The 21,989-nt window shown below is 42.0% G+C and overlaps 1 protein-coding gene across 1 annotated transcript in view; it reads right to left on the reverse strand.

The window, feature by feature from the left end:
- Positions 1–21,989, reverse strand: part of LOC142312836 (uncharacterized) — a 149,960-nt gene that overhangs the window by 83,690 nt on the left and 44,281 nt on the right. Inside the window, 2 exon segments of the mRNA XM_075351820.1 lie at positions 8,954–9,930; positions 20,059–20,149. Coding sequence (XP_075207935.1) covers positions 8,954–9,930; positions 20,059–20,149 — 1,068 coding nt within the window.

The following is a 21,989-nucleotide window of genomic DNA, read 5'->3' on the forward strand; positions in this document are numbered from 1 at the left end:
AAAGTTATTTGTCGGGGTACACTGCATGAACTATATACTTCAGGGTCAAAAGTATTTGGACATACCTCTCAATTATTTGATTCAGATTTTTTCATTCACAAATGTACTGTCACGCTTTGGCAAGGGATCGCCTGGTGTACAGGGCAACACAGAGGTTACAACACAGATGGAAAATGAGAGGAAGACCGTGATGATAAGGAGCGGGGTCAGGGCACCACCTGACACTAACCTGAGCCACATAACATCCTTATACGAGTCCATTCTCTCATCGCTATCACATCAATACTCCGCAACTGTCCCTCTACTCACCCTGTATAGTGCCAAGGCAAGTAAGTGCGCTAGACGTCACCACTACTGTTATAAAACACAGGGGGAGGAAGACAGACAGGGGGACATAGACAAAAGGATATGCACCAACTATTGCAGGCAAAGACCAGTGCTCCAAGACTGCAAGAGACTAGAGGTCAGCAACTTCAGTGCTGCACCCAAGAACCAGGGCTACAGGCAGCACAGCTTCCATGGACGTACTCGTTCAGTGGTGGTCAGTTCAAAATGCTTTCTATAACTGGCATCAGGTGATGGCAAGGCGATAGTGTTTGAAACTTGCTAACACTCTGCTGAATCAATGTTGAAAACTATATGCCTTACTTAGAAAAAATAAGATTGAGATGAGACTCAGGATTTGGAGACTGCAAAGGTGTATAAATAAACAAATGTATTTTATATAAGAGAAAAAAATAAGGGTTCATTGTACAAAATTTATGTTAGTTTACAGGATGAATAAGAAGTAACAGTAATGTGATTACTAAAACATAAAAGGGAACAAACATTAAAGGGAACCTATCAGGTGCAACATGCACCCAGAACCACAAGCAGTTCTGGGTGTATATTGCTAATCCCTGCCTAACCGTCCCTGTATACACTAGCATGGATAAAGAGATATTTAGAAAACATATTTCTAAAGATCTTATATCGTATGCTAATGAGTGAGGGGACTAGTTCCCTGGGCGTTACTTCCCCTGGCTAGTTGGCTCCATTAGCATGTTAGTACGTCCCTGTGGGCGTGTTATCATGCTAATGAATACACAGCGTCACAAGATGATCTCACACACCTCTCCGCTGCCATTGCGTCCGACGCTGGATTTCCACTTAGTGTGCATGAACCCGGAGTCTCGGTCATGAGCACTACTTCAATTTGAAGCCAGGACGCGTACACCTGGCTTCATTGTGCAGATGACCGAAACTCCAAGGTCATCCACACTGAGCCGAAATCCAGCGTTGGGCGGTGATGGCGGCGGAGAGGTGAGTGAGATCATCCTCTGGCGCTATGTATTGATTAGCATGTTAGCACTCCCAAAAGGGCGTACTAACATGCTAATGGGGCTGACTAGCAAGGGAAGCAACGCCCTTGGGACTAGTCCCTGCGCTCATTAGCATACGATAAAATCTTTAGAAATACAATTTATAAAGATCCCTTTATCTACTGTATGCTGGTGTATACAGGGACGGTTATGAAGGGATTAACACCAACACAAAACCGAGATAGCAAGCAAGATAATTTACAAAGGTTTTGCCTCAAAAAATCTTTATTAACAATAATTGTTTATGCATATAAAAAAAACAGACAATCGACTGGACCACCCAAGTGACGGATGGAAAAAATCCACATGGGGGACACGGCACCTATGGTGAAAATTTCACACCACCATATACCAAGGAAGACAAATAGTATTATCAAGTATATGGCTAATAGCAGAATCTGCAGTTCACATAGAAGGCATCAAAACTATGAATTAACACATGTGGAATGAATTACTGAAAAAAGTGTGAAACAACTGAAAATATTCTTCAAAGTAGCCACCTTTTGCTTTCATTACTAGTTTGCACACTCTTGGCATTCTCTTGATGAGTTTCAAGAGGTAGTCACCGGAAATGGTTTTCCAACAGTCTTGAAGATGTTCCCAGAGATGCTTAGCACTTGTTGGCCCTTTTGCCTTCACTCTGCGGTCCAGTACACCCCAAACCATCTCAATTGGGTTCAGGTCTGGTGACTGTGGAGGCCAGGTCATCTGGCATAGCACCCCATCACTCTCCTTCTTAGTCAAATAGCCCTTACACAGCCTGGAGGTGTGTTTGGGGTCATTGTCCTGTTGAAATATAAATGATGGTCCAACTAAACGCAAACCGGATGGAATAGCACGCCGCTGCAAGATACTGTGGTAGCCATGCTGGTTCTGTATGCCTTCAATTTTGAATAAATCCCCAACAGTGTCACCAGCAAAGCACCCCCCCAGCATCACACCTCCTCCATGCTTCACGGTGGGAACCAGCCATGTAAAGTCCATCCATTCACCTTTTCTACAAAGACACGGTGGTTGGATCCAAAGATCTAAAATTTGGAATCATCAGACCAAAGCACAGATTTCCACTTTCTAATGTCCATTCCTTGTGTTCTTTAGCCCAAACAAGTCTCTTCTGCTTGTTGCCTGCCCTTAGCAGTGGTTTCCTAGCAGCTATTTTACCATGAAGGCCTGCTGCACAAAGTCTCCTCTTAACAGTTGTTTTAGAGATGAGGTGTGTCCAAACTTTTGGTCTGTACTGTATGTATATAATACCTATCAGGTGTAAATAATTATATATAGAGACATCAGAATATAATATATAAGCCACACATCATATTACCAGTTATAATATGTCCAACCAAGGTATCGGTGCGGCGGCACCCACGAACACTGACACGCGTTTCGCAGCTACCCTGCTTCATCAGGAGTCCATCCGTCACTTGGGTGGTTCATTCGATTGTCTCTTTTTTATATGCATAAATAATTATTGTTAATAAAGATTTTTTGAGGAAAAACCTTTGTAAATTATCTTGCTTTTGGTTTTGTGTTGGTGTTAATATATGATGTAGCAAGTGTTCCATAATTGTTGTGGTATTGGTGTTTTATGAAGGAATTCGCAATATGTACCCAGAACTGCTCGTGGTTCTGGGTTCATATTGCACCTGACAGGTTCCCTTTGAAGATCATTTTTATAAAAATACCAACAAGAATTGTGACCCTCCCCCATACCCAATTAAAAACGAAATTGGTATAACCACCCGTATAAATATGGGTAATAAATGTTATATCAAAAGGTTGTTTTTATAAAAAAGGTGGTTCTTATAAAAAAGGGAGGGAGACTAAAGGGTGCTTTACACGCTGCGACATTGCTAGCGATTGCTAGCGATGTCGCGAGCGTTAGCACCTGCCCCCGTCGTTGGTGCGATATGTGGTGATCGCTACAGTAGCGAACATTATCGCTACGGCAGCGTCACACGCATATACCTTGTCATCGCCGAACAATCCCTCCCTCAAGGAGGAGGTGCGTTCGGCATCATAGCGACGTCACTGCGGCGTCACTAAGCGGCCGGCCAATAGAAGCGGAGGGGTGGAGATGAGCGGGACGTAACATCCCGCCCACCTCCTTCCTTCCGCATTGCCGGTGGACGCAGGTAAGGAGATGTTCGTCGTTCCTGCGGTGTCACACATAGCGTTGTGTGATGCCGCAGAACCGACGAACAACATCGTACCTGTGGCAGCAGCGATATTAAGGAAAGGAGCGACGTGTCAACGATCACCGTTTTTTAATGATTTTGCGATCGTTGATCATCGCTCCTTGGTGTCACACGCTGCGATGTTGCTACCGGCGCCGGATGTACCGCGAGTGCAGTGCGAGAATGGCAATAGCCGGCTACGGAGGAGATAGGGAGATAAATCCCTCCCCTCCTCCATGCCGGCCCGCCCCTCCGTAGCGCTGTCCCACCCTTCCTCAGTGCAAGCCCTCTCCCCATGATCGGACCTCAGTCGCAGGGACACTCGCATGACACTCAGCTCCCGCTGTGCTGCCAGCGTGAGCCAAGTGTCATGCGAGGATCGCACTAGTGCCCCGTGTGGCCCCGGCCTAAGTGGAAGACAAAGATTGCACTATGCCCGAAGAGTGACCATATAAAGGGTGCCATAGGATAATAATCCTTAAAAACGAGAAAAAAGAAACATCTTCAATATAGGGTGAGTAAAAAAAAAATCACAAAAAAGTTGCAACAAGAACAATGGTCCACAAAATCACCCAAATATTAAAGATTCAAATTCTTGTGTCACCAAAAGGGTAACAGGTTGCACTACGCCCAAAGGATCATTCCATGGTTACTAACGTTACATTCACAAGTCAAAAACTGAGTTAATAATGGCTACAGACTGTTCTCTGAAGGCAGGCACAAAAATGAATGAATGTATATTGTACATTCAACTATTCTCAATATTTTTCAAAACAGTTTGATTTTTCAACAACACAAATTAAATACAAAATACAATGTTATTAATTTGTATTGTTGAAAAATCAAACTGTGTTGAAATCTATTGAGAATAGTTCAATGTACTATATACATTCATTCATTTTTGTGCCTGCCTTCAGAGAACAGTCTGTAGCCATTATTAACTCAGTTTTTGGCTTGTGAATGTAACGTAAGTAACCATGGAATGACCCCAAAGAGTATGAGAATAGATAAGCTACTGCATCTGGTAATTTATCTATCCCCCTCAAATATTGTTATCATTAAGCAGAGGATACACTGGCAGAGCACTGCTACCTGTACACATATAAAAGTACATACAAGGCAATAATTTATCAATGATCAGCCTCATATCCACATTTAATTAGATACATCAAACAAAGAATGATCTCACCCAGATAAAGTTTGCTCTTGAGGTGGATCAGGTGTCTCCCTTGTTCCGTATTCCTTATATCTGCAACATAAGGCGGGGATGGAGACACCAGTCACTATCCCTGTGTGGGACTAACACTGACCCTTTTTCTCAACACAAACTCTCGCCCTTGAAAAGCCTGTCCATAACTGGCCGTATTGTGACTGACCCTATATATCACACAGGTTCTTCTCAATGCATTTGACCTTGGTGGCTCATCAGGGGAAGACATGACACCTATAGTCCTGAAGACAATGTAACCAAATTGCACTCACTGAGCCTGGTATCGAGAAGCCTGGTATATAGGTCTTATAAATATATAGTATATGCACAATGGATTACCTATGAAAATTTGGATTTTACAATCACTAACTAGATTTCCAAACGTTATCTGGCATTCAGCCAAAATCAGCCAAAAAAACTGTGCTGGAAGTTTCAAGATATAGGGTTCTATGTCGAAGCAGCTACATTCAAGCCTTTTCGTCACCAAGCACAATACCAAAAATTGAATGGAGTGGTGTAAAGCACACCATCACTGAAATCTGAAACAATAGAAATATGTTCTGTGTAGTGACAAATCATATTTCTCTATCTGGCAATTTCATTAAAGAGTCTGGGTTTGACAATGTCAGCCTTCTTGATTAAATGATTAAAAAATAGCTACCGCCCTGTGTAATTTCTCAAAATAAGTAAAGATGTGTATATCTAATAGAGTGCCTATTCACTGTATATTTGTGATATTTGGATTTTCTTTGCTTTTTGATAATACAACCCCTGGCTCTGAGGATGTTCATTCAGTTGTTTACTTTTGTTTACAAAAAAAAAAAGCAGATCACAGACATGGCACACAACTAAAGTAATTTCAAGTGGCAACTTTCTGGATTTAAAAAACACTAAAATAATCAAGAAAACATAATGTGCTAGCCAGTAACGGTTACTTTACACGACCAAACAGTGGAAAAATTATGGAATCACTTAATTATGAGAAAAAAATTATGGAATCACCCTGTAAATTTTCATTCCCAAAACTAACATCTGCATTAAATAAGATCTGCTTGTTAGTCTGCATTTAAAAAGGAGTGATCACATCTTGGAGAGCTGTTTTACTAAGTGGACTGACATGAATCATAGATCCAACACGAGAGATGTCAATTGAAACAAAGGAGAGGATTATCAAACTCTTAAAAGAGGGTAAATCATCACGAAATGTTGCAAAAGATGTTGGTTGTTCAGAGTCAGTTGTGTCTAAAATCTGGACCAAATATAAACAACATGGGAAGGTTGTTAAAGGCAAACATACTGGTAGACCAAGGAAGACATCAAAGCGTCAAGACAGGAAACTTAAAGGAATATGTCTCCAAAACAAGAAATGCACAACAAAACAAATGAGGAACGAATGGGAGGAAACTGGAGTCAATGTCTGTGACCAAACTGTAAGAAACCGCCTAAAGGAAATGGGATTTACATACAGAAAAGCTAAACATTAAAAAGATGACTACCAAAAGAGAACATGTAAATTTCCACAGTTATTGATGATAAGGGGCTGCATGTCAGGTAAAGGTACTGGGGAGATGGCTGTCATTACATCTTCAATAAATGCCCAAATTTATATTGAAATTTTCGACACTTTTCTTATCCCATCAATTGAAAGGATGTTTGGGGATGATGAAATAAATTATCAAGATGATAATGCATCCTGCCATAGAGCAAAAACTGTGAAAACATTCCTTGAAAGAAGACACATAAGGTAAATGACATGGCCTGCAAACAGTCCGGATTTCAATCCAATTGAAAATCTTTGGTGGAAGTTGAAGAAAATGGTCCATGACAAGGCTCCAACCTGCAAAGCTAATCTGGCAACAGCAATCAGAGAAAGTTGGAGCCAGATTGAGTACTGTTTGTCACTCATTAAGTCCATGCCTCAGAGACTGCAAGCTGTTATAAAAGCCAGAGGTGGTGCAACAAAATACTAGTGATGTATTGGAGTTTTCTTTTGTTTGTTTTTAATGATTCTATAATTTTTTCCTCATACAGTGCCTACAAGTAGTATTCAACCCCCTGCAGATTTAGCAGGTTTGATAAGATGCAAATAAGTTAGAGCCTGCAAACTTCAAACAAGAGCAGGATTTATTAACAGATGCATAAATCTTACAAACCAACAAGTTATGTTGCTCAGTTAAATTTTCAACATAAAAGTGTGGCTCAATTATTATTCAACCCCTAGGTTTAATATTTTGTAGAATAACCCTTGTTTGCAATTACAGCTAATAATCGTCTTTTATAAGACCTGATCAGGCCGGCACAGGTCTCTGGAGTTATCTTGGCCCACTCCTCCATGCAGATCTTCTCCAAGTTATCTAGGTTCTTTGGGTGTCTCATGTGGACTTTAATCTTGAGCTCCTTCCACAAGTTTTCAATTGGGTTAAGGTCAGGAGACTGACTAGGCCACTGCAACACCTTGATTTTTTCCCTCTTGAACCAGGCCTTGGTTTTCTTGGCTGTGTGCTTTGGGTCGTTGTCTTGTTGGAAGATGAAATGACGACCCACCTTAAGATCCTTGATGGAGGAGCGGAGGTTCTTGGCCAAAATCTCCAGGTAGGCCGTGCTATCCATCTTCCCATGGATGCGGACCAGATGGCCAGGCCCCTTGGCTGAGAAACAGCCCCACAGCATGATGCTGCCACCACCATGCTTGACTGTAGGGATGGTATTCTTGGGGTCGTATGCAGTGCCATCCAGTCTCCAAACGTCACGTGTGTGGTTGGCACCAAAGATCGCGATCTTGGTCTCATCAGACCAGAGAACCTTGAACCAGTCTGTCTCAGAGTCCTCCAAGTGATCATGAGTAAACTGTAGATGAGCCTTGACATGACGCTTTGAAAGTAAAGGTACCTTACGGGCTCGTCTGGAACAGAGACCATTGCGGTGGAGTACGTTACTTATGGTATTGACTGAAACCAATGTCCCCACTGCCATGAGATCTTCCCGGAGCTCCTTCCATGTTGTCCTTGGGTTAGCCTTGACTCTTCGGACAAGCCTGGCCTCGGCACGGGAGGAAACTTTCAAAGGCTGTCCAGGACGTGGAAGGCTAACAGTAGTTCCATAAGCCTTCCACTTCCGGATGATGCTCCCAACAGTGGAGACAGGTAGGCCCAACTCCTTGGAAAGGGTTTTGTACCCCTTGCCAGCCTTGTGACCCTCCACGATCTTGTCTCTGATGGCCTTGGAATGCTCCTTTGTCTTTCCCATGTTGACCAAGTATGAGTGCTGTTCACAAGTTTGGGGAGGGTCTTTATTAGTCAGAAAAGGCTGGAAAAAGAGATAATTAATCCAAACATGTGAAGCTCATTGTTCTTTGTGCCTGAAATACTTCTTAATACTTTAGGGGAACCAAACAGAATTCTGGTGGTTTGAGGGGTTGAATAATAAATGACCCTCTGAATAAACTTTTCACCATTTAAAAAAAAAAACAAATAAAGAAATAACATTCTTTTTTGCTGCAGTGCATTTCACACTTCCAGGCTGATCTACAGTCCAAATGTCACAATGCCAAGTTAATTCCGAATGTGTAAACCTGCTAAATCTGCAGGGGGTTGAATACTACTTGTAGGCACTGTAATTGAGTGATTCCATAATTTTCCCCCTGTTTGGTCTTGAAAAGTAACCATTACTGGCTAGCACATTATGTTTTCATGATTTTCTTTAGTGTTTCTTAAAGCCAGAAAGTTGACATTTGAAATTACTTTAGTTTTGTGCCATGTCTGTGATCTGCTTTTTTTAAACAAAAGTAAACAACTTAATGAACATCCTCAGAGCCAGGTGAGTCCATAATTTTTGCCAGGGGTTGTAGATGGTTATTGTAAATTGTATACAATTTTTAATTCTCATTTAGAACTGTATTTATTTTACTCACTTTTATAGTGCATTAATTCCACAGCATCATCATCACTGTCCCCATTGGGGCTCACAGTCTACATTCCCTATCAGTAGGTCTTTGGAGTGTGGCAGGAAACTGGTGACCCAAGATAAAACCCAGCCAAACATGTTGAGAACATGCAAACTTATTCCAGATGTTGTCCTTGATGGGATATAAACCTAAGACTTCAGTGCTGCAAAGCTAAACTGAGCCATTGTGCTGCCCAAAATTACTATCCAATATTAAAATATTTTCCACTTTAAGTACATTAAAATTGCTTGTTCCCTGTGTGAACTTTCTGATGTCTACAAAGATTTGATTTATTCATAAAACATTTCCCACATTATGAACATGAATATGGTTTTTCCCCTGTATGAATTCTTTTGTATTTATCTAAACTCGATTTCTGAGTAAAACATTTCCCACATTCTGAACATAGAAATAGCTCCTCTCCTGTGTGAATTCTCAGATGCCTAACAAGATTTGGATTTAGGTTGAAACATTTCCCACATTCTGAACATGAAAATTGCTTCTTCACTGTGTGAACTTTTTGATGTCTATAAAAATTTGATTTATCCATAAAACATTTCCCACATTCTGAACATAAATATGGTTTCTCCCCTGTATGAATTCTTTTGTGTTTATCCAAGCTTGATTTCTGATTAAAACATTTCCCACATTCTGAGCATCGAAATGGCACCTCTCCTGTGTGAATTATCTGATGTCTAACAAGATTTGTTTTTAGGTTAAAACATTTCCCACATTCTGAACATAAAAATGGCTTTTCCCCTGTGTGAATTATTTTATGTTTAACTAAACCTGTTTTTTCCTTAAAACATTTTCCACATTCTGAACATGAATATGGTTTCTCCCCTGTATGACTTCTTTTGTGTTTATCTAAACTTGATTTCTGATTAAAACATTTCCCACATTCTGAGCATGAAAATGGCTCCTCTCCTGTATGAATTCCCTGATGTGTAAAAAGATTTGATTTTTTTATAAAACATTTCCCACATTCTAAACATTCATATGACTCCTTTCTTTTGTGAGCTTTTTGATGTTCACCATTCTTTTTGTTATTTTCGTTTTGCGTAACAGTCCATGGTGAAGATAGGACTTGTGAAGAATGAGATGATTGACTTTTGCTGTGCAGGCTTAGAGCTTTATTTGAGATAACTGCATGCTCTTTGTACGTATCTGTTGTGATACCATGATAATTAGCTTTAAAATCTGAAAATATCGGATGTTTCTCTGAGCTGCTCGTACAGTCATCTGTCAAAAATAAAATCAAATTAATTAATTTTAAATAACTTGAATTGAAATCATTTATCTTATAATATTTCTGTACAAAAATGTCTATACACTATCAAATAAAATGAAATTTTCAACTTACTATAACAATGTTTGTAACAGTAGACCTCATACTACTGATATTGACCTTGATTTTTCCTGACTTGCATCCTGCCTCATCCCCTACTTAGACATCCATCAGCCTGACTTCTGAGTATGACACAACTCAACCTTTAGTAAAGGCAGGCTGAATATAAGATGTGAATAATTGCACTAAAGGATCCAATACATATAAGCAGTGCTTTTTTTGTAAAAAAAAATATTTGCTGATACTCATCTCAGAGGCGAGGAGCGCGGGGCAGGGTGTGTTTCTGTCCGACACTGGTAGCCGAGATTGAGGAGCGGGGGGTTGCCGGTGCCAGTGGAGAGAGTGAATGATCATGTGAGCACAAGTATGAGATTTGAATACTTCTGGCCACATTCTGATTTGATGTGTCCAGCCTCAGTTAATTCATTTTCATTGAGCATGTCTGTTCAGCACGTGACCACATCTATGTAAATCGCATACTTGCAGCTTTATAACCTCCCACTCTCACCGGCGGCACCAGAGAATCCTGGCAGCGTGCAGTGTGCACACTGTGAGAATTCAGAAGGCTGCAGTCACATAGAGTGACACATAGAGTGGCTGCAGACTCATCACAAATTTGGACAACCCCTTTAATGCTCCTAACAGCATAAATAAAAACATAGTAACCCTTAACTTATCAGATTGTCAGACGGCACAAGACTTTATTAAAGAGATTGTCCGCTACTTTAACATTAATGGCCTTTCCTTAGGATAGATCACCAATGTCTGACTGGTCGGGGTTCGGCACCTGGCAACCCCGCCAATTCCCTACTCTAGGTGTCGGTGGTGGCAGGTGGCAGGAAGTGCTCAGTTCTGAATCTGCTCCGTCTTCTGATAGTGGCAGCAGTCTCCTATTAAAATCAATGAGGTGGATGTGCAGTACCCGGCCACGGACACCATCAGAGGACGGAGCAGATCCAGAAATAAGCATTTCCGGCCACCTGCACCATAATCAGCTAATCAGTGGGGGTCCCATTGCGTTCATATCAGAAGCAATGTGCAAGTGGGACCAAGGCCTAATGATAAGACATTGTCAGTATCACAAATAAATATTTACATTCAGGTACCTTATAGATGATGTTGTCTCCGGTTGTTTCTTTCTATTCTTCTTTTTGTCCTGACGCAATGATGACTTTTCACATTCACAACTCGTCTCTGCAGATTTCCATCTTCTCCGGTCTTCTGTAACACATCCCGACACGATGCCCCTAAAAGTAACAGAATGATTATAATACTTCTATTTAAAAATATCTGCCCTACGCTGTGCCCCAGAATAATTAATGGCCCCTCACAGTATTCTCTGCACAAAATATGACCAACACTGTCCCTCTTATGGTACATGCCCTCTATATTCCCTCTCTTTCCAAACTGAGCCTACTGTTTAAAGTGTCATTTACACTGTGTCCCCTTATACTGCCCAGTCTTTATACTGTGCCTTCATCACACTCCCCCTCCTTGCTATAACCTCACACTCTCCTCCCATTCTGCCCCTTTTCCATACCACCCCCCTCCACTACCCAGTCTTTATTCTGTGCCCCTCACATTCTTCTCATCCCTACTGTCTCCTCACTACCTCCTGTGTGTCCATATACTTTTCCACGTCACTCCCCATCCTGCCCACTTGGTCCTCATACCATATCACTCTTTATTCTGTGTCCTCAAAATTTCTTTCCAGTTCGCTCCACATCCTCTCTGTCTCCATGCATCACCCCTGATCCTCTCTGTCCCCATGCATCATCCATCATCCTCTCTGTCCCCATGCACGAAACCTCATCCTCTCTCTCCCCATGCATGACACCTCATCCTCTCTCTCCCCATGCATGAAACCTCATCCCCTCTCTCCCCATGCATGAAACCTCATCCTCTTTCTCCCCATGCATGAAACCTCATCCTCTCTCTCCCCATGCATGAAACCTCATCCTCTCTCTCCCCATGCATGAAACCTCATCCTCTCTTCCCACCATACTCTGTCCATATAGTTCCCCCCTCTCCCCCTACTGTGTATATAGATATTTCCCCCTCCCCACCCTCTGTCCCCCCAAAGTGTGTCCACAGATGGTTCCCATTCCCCACCCTCTGTCCCCCCCATAGTGTGTCCACAGATAGTTCCCTCCCCCACCCTCTCTCCCCCATACTGTTTCATAAATACTCCCCTCTCAATCCATAATGTTTCTCTTCCGTGTCTTCAGCTCCACAGTGGAGCACTTAACTGCGTTTATCTGCCGCCTCCCCGCTGCAGCCCTGACGTTCGGGTCAGCAGTGTGATCAGCTGACCTGATCACATGAAAGCCATCGTGCTGACCCGGAAGTCAGTGCCAGGGTTCACCGCTTCAATTGTCCTCGCGTCTGACAGATACAAGGACAACTGAGCAGTGGGAGCCGCGCGCTGAACTTTCTATGAGTGCGGCTGTCAGTATGACAGCTGCGCTCAGAGAATAGCGGCTCCCACCCCGACAGACTTCCACACCGCAGCATCAAGCAGCCCGACAGCGCCCCGCCAGCTCCCTCCTAGAGACGCCTCTGGTTTGTGCCTCCGCTCCACATGGCTAATTTGTATAGTTTACAAATTAGCCATGTGGACAGAGCCAGAGGCGCTCTTCAGATTCTCCGGTACACCGTACCGGCGCGTACCACCGCAAAAAAAGCACTGCCTATAAGGGATTTTATTGACAAATTTCAGGATTATACTATTATATAATATTATACTATACTATATAATATTATACTTTAGATCATAATACCTGTAACAAAAACTGTCATCTTATGTAGTGTCCTTTGGCCTCTAAACATGGAATGTATTATGGCATCTAAAGAGTTAAATTTTGGTTTCATCTGACTAGACTATATTCTCCCAGTATTTCACAAGTTTGTCTAAATGTTGTTAAGAAAACTTTAAACATGCTTCAACGTGCCTTGCATGTGCAGCAAAAGAGTCGCGTGGTGAGCGTACATAAAGTCTATGGAGGTTGAGTGCATTACTTGTAACTGCTGATTCCAGGTCTTTCTGTAGCTCTCATCAGGTGGTCCTAGGCTTTTGGACAATTCTTCTGATAATTCGTTTCACTCTTCTGTCTGAAATCTTGCGAAGATCACCTGGTTGTGGCTGGTTTATGATGAAATGATGTTCCTTCCACTTCTGGATTATGGCTCCAACCATGCTCACTAGAACCTTCAGTACTTTAAAAAATTTTCTGTAGCCAATACCATCAATATGTTTTCAAACAAAAAGGTTGTGATGGTCTTGAGACTGCTCACTGGTTTTACTCATCATGAGATCTTGTTTTTTTTTCAACTGTTGGCCTATATAAAAGTGTTACGTTACACCCTCATAATGCAAAACTTTTACATAGGTTATCAGTTGAACATGCTGATATTTTTTACTAAGTGGCAGGATTGCTTTTTAATTAGTGTTAGATTTCAGCTGGTGTCATGAGTTTCCATGGCTTTTTGCACCTCCCTTTCTTCATGTGTTCAATACTTTTTCCCTGTGTCATTTATCATTACTACAAAACTTAATTTATGAACATCTATGGTTTGATTTCTATGCCTGTGTGGATTGGATGGGTTGTTACTGACATCTGGTGAGAAATTAATCTCAATAGCATCCTTAGAAATATATTTGCTTAGAAAATTGGTGGCGTGTTCAATATTTACTTCACCCGCTACGTATATTATGTATATTTCTAGACTGTTACTTGAAAAAGAAAAAAACTGAGGCTCACCGTGATCTAAATTGAAAACCCGTAATTCATGTAATTGGAGATTCATCCAGGTCCGGGCTGTCAGTCCAAAATTTGCAAGAAAAAGGAGGTTTCCAATAAAATAAAAATTTAATTTATTGCAAAATATTAAAATCCATGTTTGGTCAGGACAACTCAAATGCATTTCAGGCGTGGAGCTCTTGATCACTGAGGGTTTTACTTGATCAAGTATCAGTGTGCTCGGGGCGTGGCCTGCACGCTGATGGCGACAGCTGCTTGAAGGAGAGCTCTGTGCTGACAGCAGGATAAACCGGCTCTTATCAGCTCACAGATAACAGGATTACCAGCTACAGGAGGTGTGAGTAACCCCAGCCCCCAGCTATGCCTAAGGGGAGACCTAAAAAAACTGACACTCCAGCCAAACTGACAGACTTCTTTCCCCTGGATAGGGATCTCTCCTCACCAATCAAGATGGCTTCCCACTCAGCTTCTTCCCACTCCTCACAAGGAGAAACAGGCTGCTTGAGAGGCTGCACAGCCATTCCTCTGACAGAGGAAACAATGCAAGCTCTGCTGAAAACGCTGAGGGCTTCCTTGCAAGCTGATCTCAGAGAAATAGTAAGAGAGCTGAAGGAAGAGATCAGGTCTCTAGGGGTTCGCACAGAGCATGTAGAAACTAAAATGGCTGAATTTGCAACATCACATAACAATCTGATAGATGCTAACACAGCTTTGGAAAAGGAGGTGGAGGCACTAAAACTTAAAATCAGTGATATAGAGGACAGATCCCGAAGAAATAACCTAAAAATCAGAGGGATTCCCTCATCAGTAGCAGATAAAGACCTCCAGGAATACTTCCACAAGTTTCTGCAGCTTATACTCCCTGGATGGGACACCAGAGACCTGATAGTGGACAGGATTCATAGAGTCCCTAAAGCCAAAGGCATAGATCCAGCTCTGCCTAAAGATGTCCTGGCTAGACTTCATTTCTATAAAACAAAAGAAGCTGTGCTGCACACACTGAGGGGAAATCCAGCCCTGCCAGACACTTTCATGGGACTAAAAATCTTCCCAGATCTTTCTGCTGCAACTCTTAATAAAAGAAGAGAATTTGCCCACCTTTCTAAACTCCTTAGAGATCAAGACATCAAGTACAAGTGGGGTTTTCCGGTGAAGATGATAATTTTCAAAGATGGAGGCACTCACATATGTCATACTCCTTCTCAGCTGGGCAAATTGCTGGATGACTGGGGAATAGCCCACCCACCAAACCCTGGTGGGCAGGAGAATCAAAGAGGCCCTCCAGACAGGATTAACCCTGAATGGTCAGTAGCTTAGCTGGGACTCCTTCCTGCTTATGGCACCTGCTGCCCCTGCCCCTGTGACACGGGATGTCACGCAGCCCCCCTGATGTTCTCGCCTATGGCGAGCGGTTATACACCGGGCACCCTACTCGGGGCAAACCGGTGTTGTTGGAATTTTTTTGTTTTTGTTCCTCTTCTCACAAATGTTCCTTAATTTTTTCTGGAAATTTCTCTCAATTCCTTGCTGGTCTAGACCCTCTCATCCCTGATGGCGTTCCAAGGAATTCAAACCCCCCTGCGGCTCCAATATGAGAATTAAGATATTGTCTATTAATGTGAACGGACTCAACTCCCCAGCAAAAAGGTCAATGATGTGGAGAGAGGTGAAGGCATCTAACTGTGATATAGCGTGCATTCAGGAGACCCACCTTCTTTCCACAGATAATAAACGGCTACTTCATCCAAGGTTCCAACACACCTTTTTTGCTAATGACTCAAAAAAAAAGAGGAGGAGTGGCCATTTTAATAAAGAACTCAGTGGCCTTTAAATTGATAAATGTCAGTTATGGAGCGGATGGAAGATATATTATTTTGTCTTGTTATATCAACAGCGTCCCTTATACCTTGGCAACGGTCTACTCCCCAAATTCATCACAATTGACCTTTGCTAGGAAATTTTTCCAAGCATTCAAAGATACTGCCACAGGGGCGGAAATCATCTGTGGAGACTTTAATATACCTGTAATACGCTCCATGGATTGCTCCAACACCAGCATCCCACATGCTAAGGAACTTAAGCATCTCATCAATGAATTCCATTTTCATGACATCTGGAGATATTTGCACGCATCAGAAAGAGACTATACATTCTTCTCTTCCAGGCATCGCTCATCAAGTAGAATTGATTTTTTTTTGGTCGACAGCAAATCTATAAGTAATTGTGTGGCAGCTGATATTGGTTTAATTACTTGGACAGATCATGCGCCGATCTCTTTGTCTGTTCAGGGTAGCTTTAATGTTCAAAATTCCCCTAGGTGGAGACTGAATAACAGCTTGCTTGGTAGGCAGAAGGTACATGATGAAGTAGAGTCAGTGTTAACAGAATATTTTAAACTTAATAATAATGGGGAAATTTCTGACGAGACCCTGTGGGCTGCTCATAAAGCTGTAGTCAGAGGGCAGCTCATAAAAATAGCCTCCATCCAAAAACGGAAAAAAGACGCAGATATTAAATATATATTAACCCGTATTCATCACCTTGAATCCCTGAATAAAGCCAAAGCATCCCCTAACTTGACTAAAGAAATTGTAACCCATAGATTCCAATTAAGATCCCTACTCCTGCAAAAATACGAACATAATCTTAAAAAAATAGATCGACATTTTATGCTATGGGGGATAGAGCAGGGTCCTTATTGGCAAGAAGGACGAAAAAACGTGAGATCCAATCTAAAATAGAATTCCTGAGGGACCCAAACGGAACAATCACTAGACATCCCATTGAAATAGCAGAAGCATTTGCGAAATACTATGAGGCCCTGTATAATCTAAAATATGATGCCAATACGTCACAGCCGACTCAAGTGGATATACAGGGTTTCCTAGACACCCTGGATCTTCCCCGGGTCTCAGATGAGCAATTAGAGGAACTTAATCTTCCCTTTACTACACATGAAATCCTAGGTGCCATCAAAATGACTAAGTCTAACTCTGCCCCGGGCCCCGATGGGCTGCCATACGAATATTACAAACAATTTACATCCACTCTGTCCCCCTTTATGTCAAAAACCTTCAATTTTTGGCAAAATAAAGGGTCAATTTCCCCAGACAACTTAGAAGCGATTATTATCACGCTACCAAAGCCAGGGAAACCTGCAGACACCCCGGGTAATTTTAGGCCCATTTCACTCCTAAATTGTGATGTTAAAATTTATGCCAAACTAGTGGCAGATAGACTTCATAAAGTGATCCCGACCTTAGTGGCTCCAGACCAAGTTGGGTTTGTGACAGGCCGGCAATCTAAGGATGGCACCAGACGGATGCTTGACTTGATTGGACTGGTGGAGATATCGGGTGAACCCAGTGCATTCCTGTCTCTTGATGCTGAAAAAGCCTTTGACAGGGTGCACTGGGGATACCTGGAGAGAGTTCTAACAAAATTCGGGTTCTTGGGGAAAATCAGGTCATCCATTCTAGCCCTCTACTCTTACCTAAATGCGTCAGTGTTGGCATCGGGGTTTCTGTCATCTAAATTTCAAATAAGTAATGGCACCCGCCAGGGGTGTCCATTGTCTCCCGCTATTTTTGCTTTAGTGGTAGAACCTCTGGCGGAAGCTATACGAAAAAACATAGCCATTTCTGGTATAAGAGTTGGGGAATTTGAACATAAACTTGGTTTATACGCAGACGATGTGATAATTTCCTGTTCTAACCTTGCAGTGTCGATTCCAGCAGTGGTGAACACATTATCAAACTTTTCTAAAGTGTCGTATTATAAGCTTAATGCGGCAAAGTCTTTGATACTGCCGTTTAATGTACCGGTGGAGGCCAGGAGTGCGCTGGAGGGGGCCTTTCAATTCAAATGGTGCGACAGGGGGATACCTTATTTGGGTATTAAGCTGACACCATCGCAGATGTTAATTAAAGAAAATTTGGAACCTCTGATCCAAAATTTAGAAAAGGAATTGGGAAGGTATGAAAAAATATCATTGTCCTGGATGGCCAGGATACAGTCCTTTAAAATGGTTTTCTTACCCAAAATATTGTATGTGCTCAGATGCCTTCCCATCAAAATTTCTCACAAAACCCTGATGAAACTTCAATCGTTGACTAACAAATTTGTCTGGGGTAATAAAAGGGCTAGGGTCGCAGGTAAAGTGTTATACCCCCCATATGACTTAGGGGGATTGGGCACCCCAAACATAACGGCATATTATAAAGCCTTACTAATTGAATCACTAAAGGAATGGTGGCGTCCAGGTAATTCACATAGATGGGCTCAGATTGAAAATTTCCTGTCCCGCCAGGGCTCGGTCAGAAGAATGATGGAAGCATAATATTTGAGCCGTTCACGGTTCTCCCCGTGTGTTCCCACCATGTCAGCCTCCCTGGAGGTCTGGCGAAATGACTTGATTCATAAGATTCAGATTCCTCTTTCAGAGATTTCCCTCAAGTCGTTGGAATCTCAAATCCCCTTTTTGAATCTGGCCAGGTGGGAGGGATCGGGCATTACAGTGCTGGCGGATCTATACTCTGATATGGGTGTTAACCCCTTTAATGAAATAGTACGGGAACACCCCTCTTTAAAGGGCTGTTTCTATCAACACATCCAAATAAGTCATTTTCTGGCCTCTAAATTTCCTCCAAAGTCAAAGCCTCTGTTACCTACAACAAAAGCTTTGGTATTTAAAAAGATAATTAAATCCAAAGGTATCTCCTCGACATACAAATGGCTCAATAACCCCCCCGAAGAGCAAAAATCTCCTTATATGAATAAATGGGACGTGGAGTTGAGTGTCTCTACCTCTCCTTCAAACTGGCACTCGGCATCAGCAAATATCCAAAAATATTCCAAGTGTATAAATCATCTGGAGCAACTGAAAAAAGTACACCTGCGATGGTATCGGTCCCCAGCCAACTTAGCACAGTTCCTCCCAAATTATTCGCCACATTGTTGGAAGGGCTGCCTCCAAAGGGGTACTCTTGGTCACTGCTGGTGGGCTTGTCCCAAGGTTTTCTCATTCTGGTTGGAGGTGTTTGGCCTGATGGGTGAGCTGACAGGCAATCGTATTAATCCAAATCCGGCTCTGGCAGTGCTAAACGTGGGTATAGAGGAGTTCTCTTGGGAATCCAGGGGTTTATTAGTTCACATTCTAGTAGCTGCCAGATATTGCATAAGTTTGCACTGGAAATCCCCAAAGACGCCTACATTAGTTGAACTATATAACCGAATTAATCTCCAATGCCAATACGAGTTCTGTCTGGCTCACTCCATCCACGCCAAAAACAAAATACGTCAGATTTGGGACACGTGGCTAAACTCTGTATATGCATCCCCTGTCAGGCATCTGTCTCCAGGGCAAACTGTTGATAATTAAAAACGGGTCAAATAGGGTCAAAGAGTGTGTTACGCAGGGAGTTCACCCATACCACATGTCAATAGTCAAGGTGTTTAAATCTCTGTTGTTGTTACTGCTCGGGCTACCCCGAAACGCCATCCAATTCCCTCCCTCCCCCCTCCCCCTCCCTGGTTGCTTCCTTGCAACCATCCATGGTTCTCCACCTCTCCCCCACCTCTCTCTCCCCTCCCTTTTCTTATCTTCCTTTCTTACTCTCTGGTTCTGGTTGTTTGGATCCCTCATTTTGAGGATTAAAGAGTAAATTGGTAGGTTGACTCTATACGTATTGGGTATTGATTAACCTAAAAAAGTTGCAACTTGCATCAGACATGATTGGTGGTGGTGTGACAGGAAATGTGAATCATAATCAAAGGTGATACTACCACATGTTACAGCGTTGTTTTCTTTGTGTATTATTGCCAATGATACCTGAATTTCTCTTTTTTGTAATGTAACTTCCTACAATAAAAATTGATTGGATAAAAAAAAAAAAAAAAGGATCAGTGTGCTCAAATACACTCAGTGCTTGGCCCAATGAGAGCAACTGGCACTGTTTGAATGGCTCGCACTGGGGCAAAATCAGAGTTATTGGATGTAGTGTGTACAAAAAAAAAAACAATGAAAACACCCTGCCCTCCCCCAGAAGTGATCTGTTTATGGCCGGCTGTATATGGGTGGAAAGTTGAACTTCCCAATCAGTGACTTCCAATGGGGTTCAAGTCAAGTTTGGGTCCAGAACTGAACTTTATTTAAGTCCGGCTTGAACCCGCCGAACCCAAACTTCAATGAGTCCGCTCATCTCTAGTAGTAACAAGTGACTTGAATCTGTGACTTCTCTGCATTTAGCGGTCACTACTCACCTGTGAGGTTATCTGTAGGAATCTCCTCTTTACACCGCTCATCACCCCTCCCATATGTCCCTGTAGTATTAATATGGGTCAGATCTTCACCCTGAAAATAATATTCTAAAAGTCACAGACAGCTGGAGCTAACACAAGAATAGTAAAGATCACAATTTCACATGACGACCAAACATGACATAAGTAGGTATCACATATCTGCAGGTCTCCTGTATAAATCCAACCTGTCGGCTCCTAATTGTAACTAGCAGTCTCCATAACCAGAAAATTGCGAGACGATCCAGAAACATCTATTGTCTATGATCAGCTTTACCCTGTCATCTCCACCAAGTATAAAACATACACTGAATCGTCACTTTATTAGAGACACCCATCTAGTAGTATGATGGATCTCTAACCTCAGCAATTCATTGAGTCATTGATTCCAAACCCTTTCTATCTTGTCCCAGAGATAGTGTAAAGGATTAAGATTAGAGGACTGTGAAGACTGGGGAAGCAAGAAAACCTCTCTTGTCAGATTTGTGGCACCAATCCATGACTATACAACCATTGTGACATGGGGCATTGTTCTTCTACCACAGGGTTAACAGCTACCATGAAGGGATGAACTTGATCGGCCACAATGTTTAGATAAATCTTAGTGCCCAAACATCCATCCAAGGTATCAAAGGACCCAGGATGTGCCAAGAAAACATTTCACGGACTGTAACTCCACCATCAAGAGCCTAAAAGGAAGGTTTTTTGATTCCTGATGCTCGACCTAAATTTGGATGTTTCCATCATCATGGTGCCACAGAAATCTGGATTGATTGACCAGGTGACTTTTTCCATGGATCAGAGATACAATAGTTATGCTCCTACATCTACTTTTTGGCTTTTCTGTTTACCTTTGTCAGTGATTGCGCTGGAATTGCTTGTCTTCTAATTTAACCCAAAGGTGCTATGGAACGTCAGTTGTGCTTTAGGATATGCCACGCAGGCCACACAGCACAGCCAAACAAGTAAAACTATACTGTAGGTGTGAGGTCACTGATGACTTTATAGCCACCATAAAAGAAATGGATGCAACCAGCACAAATTGAAAAAGAAGAACTCTCTAGCGCTGATCAGGTGAGTATAAGAAGGGCTTAAAACGTCACTTTTATTTAGAACCCATTATAAACCAAAAACTGACTCAGCAAATCCACTGGTATCCTGTCACACCTACACGCTTCAGGGTATAGCCTTAATCATGGTTAGACAGCTTCAAGAAATACGTAAGTCATATATGCGAATGCATGGATCACAGGTATATTCATTGTATATTCATTAAGCAATTAAAACATATCATTTTATAAAAACCAATGTACATATAAATAGAATATAAACTTGAAAAACACCCATGGTATTATCAATATTGCATAATGAGGTCTTGTCTGATATTTAAACCTGTGGGAACTCTAGTTTGTAATATAATGATCCAATATGAGTCTCTATTTTTAATATGTTATATATTAATTTTAGTATTTATACACTATATTTGTTATATATATATATACTGTATATATATACTGTGTATATATATATATATATATATATATATATATATATATATCTAATATATAAAGCTGAATGTGTGTATGTATGTGTGTACGTATGCATGTATGTATGTCCGGGATTGGCATCTGCACCGTCGCAGCTACAGCCACAAGATTTTGCACACTCACACTTCTGGACCCCGAGAGCGTCATAGGCTATGTTTTGAGGGGAAATTTTAACCCTGCGCTTTACAGTTATTCACCAAAAAATCAGCCTCCATTAAAGCGAATGGAGCTGGGAGCCACAGTGCAGCCAGAACTTCAGAAGAATGCGCAGCCACGCCCTTAAATGGAATGTTGGCGTGTCACAATGCAGACAGGGAAAGAGACAGACACAGACAGGGAAAGAGGCAG

The sequence above is a fragment of the Anomaloglossus baeobatrachus genome, chromosome 5 (genome assembly GCF_048569485.1).
Source record: "Anomaloglossus baeobatrachus isolate aAnoBae1 chromosome 5, aAnoBae1.hap1, whole genome shotgun sequence".
NCBI lineage: Eukaryota > Metazoa > Chordata > Amphibia > Anura > Aromobatidae > Anomaloglossus > Anomaloglossus baeobatrachus.